The sequence below is a fragment of the Athene cunicularia genome (assembly GCF_003259725.1).
Source record: "Athene cunicularia isolate RWA chromosome 3 unlocalized genomic scaffold, athCun1 chr3_part1, whole genome shotgun sequence".
In the NCBI taxonomy this organism is placed as follows: Eukaryota; Metazoa; Chordata; class Aves; order Strigiformes; family Strigidae; genus Athene; species Athene cunicularia.
In genome coordinates, this window is record NW_020799097.1 from 73,792,740 (window position 1) to 73,797,699 (window position 4,960).

A 4,960-nucleotide genomic window follows, 5' to 3' on the forward strand; every position below is an offset into this window, starting at 1 on the left:
GGCGCGGGGTTTGGCAGAAGTCGGGGTAACGCTGCAGCGGCCGGGGAGCGACTCAGCGTCCGCTGCCGTAGGGTAGGCGGTATCGCGGGGCTCCCGGCGCCGCTTGTGCCCGATTCAGTAGCGGGAAGTCCGCAGTCTGCACCGCAAAAGAAACACTTTTACTTTTAACAATGGCGGGCAGTTCTTGTAGCGGCTTTGGTAGGCGCTGGGAGTCCGCCTCCCCGCCATGCCACACGCGGCCGTCCGCTTCCTGGGCCCAGCTCCCGCCGCCGTAGCCTCGGTCTTTGCACATCGGCACCTCCTCACGCCCTTTCTCCAAGTTAAAGAAATTAAAGATCTCCCGAGTCGGGAAGAGCTGCCTGCTTTGCTCTGTAAGACGTGACTGGCACCACCATGCTCTTCCCGACGCGGTAGTTAGGCAACAACGGGAGTCGGGCTGGTCGGCGCTTCGGCGTGACGTCATCAACAGCGGACGGAAATTCCTCGAAGCTGCTTCCGGGGGAAGTGCCGGCCTCGCCAAAATGGCGGCGCCCAGGTGTCCCTGAGCGGAGGGAGTTGACAGCCGCCCACGGCCACGGTGGTCACCGGCTCCCCATGGCGCTGGGTAGCCGCAGCTGGTTGGTGCTGGCGGCCGCCAGGCTCCAGGCACGTGGAGCGGGTAAGCTCAGCCCCTCTGCGGCTCGCCATGCGGGTCCTTCTCGGGGGAAAGGGCTCCGTGTCCCCCGTGCTGCCGGCGGAGGGCAGCTCCCAGGGCGATGCGGCCGCCAGGGGGGTTGGTGGCGCTGCTCCGCCTTGCGCAGGCCCCGGTCTGTGCCGGGCTCCCGCTTGTAATGGCCGTTCGGGCTGCTGTGGGGCGGGGGCGCTGATGGTGCGTCTCCGGCCGGGGCGGGCGGTCTGACAAGAAGCCGTGCCCGTCACAGTGGCGAGAGGTTCCCGCTGCCTCTCGGACCAAAGGGTTCTGTAGCAGTGTGAGTTCTCAAGCCTAACTCCAAAGTCGTATTTGTTAGGTTAATTAGTGACGATTAGCCTGACAGTATCGAGGATTTTTACCTTGTTATTTGCTAGCGCTGTCACTAGTTCTTTGTGTACTTCACCTTCAGTATTTTGTAAAGCCTTAATCCTAGGGATCTTCTAGTCATGAATTTCTATTTTATGCGTGGGGTTTGAACCACTGTTAAAATTTAATATACTTTTTAGCCTACAGTTCACCTCTTAAATTGGAGAAACAGGTTGAGCTCAGATAATCCATCTATTTAGTGTTTTTAAAAAAAGCCAGTTTTGCCCTGCTAAGTATACAAGCTGCACCATTCTATATTGTATTCGTTCTATTGTCTGCACTATATCTTTTTTTAAGTCTGTGGGATTTTACTTTCAGCTTCTCCCCAAAGTCTTCGTTTGGCATCAACTACGGCCAGTATCAAAACTGAGACTGAAGTGGACACAAGTGAAAATGAGGTTGTTTCCCCAGACTTCACAAACAGGAATCCTCGGAATTTGGAGCAGTTGGCCCTGGCTAGGAAGGAGCGTGGCTGGAAGACAACATGGCCAAAGCGTGAATTCTGGCATAGGTGAGTCAGAATTAATTTCTGCTGATGGCTGACTCCAAAAGAAAACAAAACAAAACAAAAAACCCCCCAACAACCAACCAAATGAAATTAAAGCCCGGAAACCCACCAGGTGGAAATTCTACAAAATGCACTTTTTTGGGTTGCTGAATCAGTTGTTCCTTTAGTTGTTTTTAATCAGTAGGTATCTTCTGTGGTTAGAGAACAGTAGGCTAGCATCATGTGAAAATTAGCACATGCATTGAAAATCTTTCCATCTGTTGTTAAGGTAGCAGTAATACTGCTTAAGCAACTGCTGTTTAATTTAGGATTTTTTCTAGTCTTGTGCTGACCATGCATCACTGTTTTATTTGAGGCACCATAATAGTCTATTTGGATTTTTTTGTGTTTTGTTTTTTTGTTCTTAAATGCTGATTGCTTGTCCTCTGGAAAATACGTTCATTTTAAGCTGGGGATTCAAAGTCATAATTTTGTATTTGAGGGAAGAACCACATCCAGTTTGTTCATACCTGGAAATGTGATATTGTCTCAGTGCAGTAAGAAATAGTTGCTCCTAATGCTTGGCGGTTACGTGTTATGGCTTAGGAAGCCGAAGTGCTTGACCACTTGCTGATCCTGACAAGGAGTTAGCTGCTGTGTAAGCATAAGCTTTTAAGAGACTGCTCAGCAAACTAAAGTTAATTTCTGCTGGAGCAGTTACCCTGGTCTAGCCCATAAGCACTCATACCATGCTGTGCAGGTGCCCAGTGCTTGGCTTGGAGTGAGTGCTGGCACGAGGCAGCGTACGACCCTGCACCTGCGTAACTGTGAAAAGTTGCTCTTGGAATTTCACTCTGCTAAACTGGTAATATGAGTCCTATTTTGTGTCCTAATAAGCAAAACCCTAGATAGTAAAAGTGATACTAATAATTCATTATTATATTAATAGTTCTAGTACCTTCACTTTTATTTCCTGAAGTGTGTCACGTGTTTAAGCATTTGGATGTGTTCTCTCTTTACATCTAGAAAAGGCATTGTAGTCCCATGTTGTTTCTTCCTTTTGCTCAGATTACGGCTTGAGCGGACACAGCATTATGTAGAAGCCTTTGTTGAGCGCTCTAACGGGGATGTTGTGGTATCTGCCTCTACCCAAGAGTGGGCCATAAAGAAACACCTCTACAGTCCCAAGGGGGTAACAGCATGCAAAAACCTCGGCCGGGTAATGGCACAGCGCTGTTTGGAAGCAGGAATCAACTTTGTGAACTTTAAAGCTATTATCCCCTGGGAATATCGTTGTGACTCGGTAAGTACCCATCTCCTTACATTTGTTTGGCTCTTCTTTCCTTTTTAAGAATTAGTTTTATGCCTCTTCACCATCAATTTTCTTATGTGGGTTGACGGTCACTTCTTGCAACACTCAAAAGGGTAGCTTTGACAAGCTGCAGTTCCTGACACTGTGCTTCAGTGAGGCTGTTAACCTCTGCCTCTCCATGTAACATGTCCCTACTGATATTTTGGTGCTGATGTTTAGTGTTTTTTCTTTGTATTTATTTGTGTCTTTGTCTTTTAAACAAGATTCAGGAATTCAAAAAAGCTGTGGAGGAGGGTGGTGTCGTTCTGTGTGAGCCACGAAGAATCTATCAGTAAAATGGAAACAGAAAAACTTTCCAAGGAACAACGATTACTGCTTTAGGTGTGTGTACCAGCACTGTGAAAGTCCAGAGCTGGAAAAAGTTGGAGCATGGCATTGTATAAATAAAATATTTTAAAATGAACAGAAGTGTGTCGTATTCTTGATTCTAAAATTATCAACACCTTTATGGCTAGAATAAACAACTCTCATTGTTCAGCCTTACAGGTTAACAGAATCTACATCAGAATTCAGTAATTTAAAAGTATAATTTCTTTTTAATATTTGATTTTGTGTTTGTTCTAACCTGAACTCGAAATGGTTAAATATTTGATCCCTGTATACTGCCAATCTAATTGAGCAAAATGCAGTGGTGTGAATGTTTAGAACTGTAATCAAGTTACGTGCTAAACGTGGTAAAAAGATTAAATTCCCTTAACTCACCTTTGTAGCTTTCTTGCAATCTGCAGATTCTAACTAATTAAACCTCACAGGCCTAGGAGGGAAGCTGCAGAGATGCCTGCTGTAGGGAGTAAAATGCCCTTTTCCACCCCCTCTGTCTGCCTGCTGCTGGGCCACAGAGTGACGCCCTCAGCTCGGCTGCCTGATAGGCGTCTGGGACTGGCAGACCCCCCAACGCGTCCGGGCCCCCGAACCCCACCGGTGCCTCGGAACCCGCTGGCAAGGAAGCTGGTCTGGGAGAGGCCGGCCTGCTCCCTTGTTGCTCTCTAAGCCGGGGCTGTACCTGCTGCCAAGTTCTTGCAAACCCCGGGAGAGGTGAAAGGAAGGCCAGAGTCGTGTGCCAGGGTTCAGCAGCGTGCCGTGTGAGCCCAGCCCAGTTCTGCTTAGCGTTCAACTGATAGAATTCTTAAAAAACAGTGCCAGTCTTTTGCTGAATTTTTAACCTAGCAGTTGGTGCTGTTTCATTATAATACCTCGCAGATCGTGATAACATTTGTGCGATCTTTATTTCTAGAAGACAGAGATGTACAGCAGGAGCGGCCTCAGCGTTCCGTTCGCGTTTCGAGGCCAAACGTTACCCCGGCCCGACCCTTTCGCGGGGGGCGGTGGGTTTTTAAAGGCGGGTGGGAGCCGGCGGCACGCAGGCGCGGGGTTTGGCAGAAGTCGGGGTAACGCTGCAGCGGCCGGGGAGCGACTCAGCGTCCGCTGCCGTAGGGTAGGCGGTATCGCGGGGCTCCCGGCGCCGCTTGTGCCCGATTCAGTAGCGGGAAGTCCGCAGTCTGCACCGCAAAAGAAACACTTTTACTTTTAACAATGGCGGGCAGTTCTTGTAGCGGCTTTGGTAGGCGCTGGGAGTCCGCCTCCCCGCCATGCCACACGCGGCCGTCCGCTTCCTGGGCCCAGCTCCCGCCGCCGTAGCCTCGGTCTTTGCACATCGGCACCTCCTCACGCCCTTTCTCCAAGTTAAAGAAATTAAAGATCTCCCGAGTCGGGAAGAGCTGCCTGCTTTGCTCTGTAAGACGTGACTGGCACCACCATGCTCTTCCCGACGCGGTAGTTAGGCAACAACGGGAGTCGGGCTGGTCGGCGCTTCGGCGTGACGTCATCAACAGCGGACGGAAATTCCTCGAAGCTGCTTCCGGGGGAAGTGCCGGCCTCGCCAAAATGGCGGCGCCCAGGTGTCCCTGAGCGGAGGGAGTTGACAGCCGCCCACGGCCACGGTGGTCACCGGCTCCCCATGGCGCTGGGTAGCCGCAGCTGGTTGGTGCTGGCGGCCGCCAGGCTCCAGGCACGTGGAGCGGGTAAGCTCAGCCCCTCTGCGGCT

At 50.5% G+C, this 4,960-nt stretch overlaps 1 protein-coding gene across 2 annotated transcripts; it reads left to right on the plus strand.

Moving 5' to 3' along the window:
• Positions 1-461: 461 nt before the first annotated feature.
• On the plus strand, positions 462-3,321 carry MRPL18 (mitochondrial ribosomal protein L18). Of its 2 annotated transcripts, none has more exons than XM_026846312.1 (4): positions 462-658; positions 1,376-1,568; positions 2,613-2,847; positions 3,120-3,321. In XM_026846312.1, the coding sequence occupies exons 1-4, from the start codon at positions 595-597 to the stop codon at positions 3,189-3,191; spliced, it is 564 nt and encodes a 187-aa protein (XP_026702113.1). In that variant the 5' UTR covers positions 462-594; the 3' UTR covers positions 3,192-3,321. The 2 variants fall into 2 exon arrangements, with proteins under 2 accessions (XP_026702113.1, XP_026702114.1); XM_026846313.1 differs by having other exon boundaries at positions 475-658; positions 1,388-1,568.
• The last annotated feature ends 1,639 nt before the right edge of the window (positions 3,322-4,960 follow it).

Coding starts and splice junctions, on each gene's coding strand:
- MRPL18 (XM_026846312.1), top strand. CDS start 595: ATGGCGCTGGGTAGCCGCAGCTGGTTGGTGCTGGCGGCCGCCAGGCTC. Junction 659..1,375: donor GCTCCAGGCACGTGGAGCGG/GTAAGCTCAGCC, acceptor TTTTACTTTCAG/CTTCTCCCCAAAGTCTTCGT. Junction 1,569..2,612: donor AAGCGTGAATTCTGGCATAG/GTGAGTCAGAAT, acceptor CCTTTTGCTCAG/ATTACGGCTTGAGCGGACAC.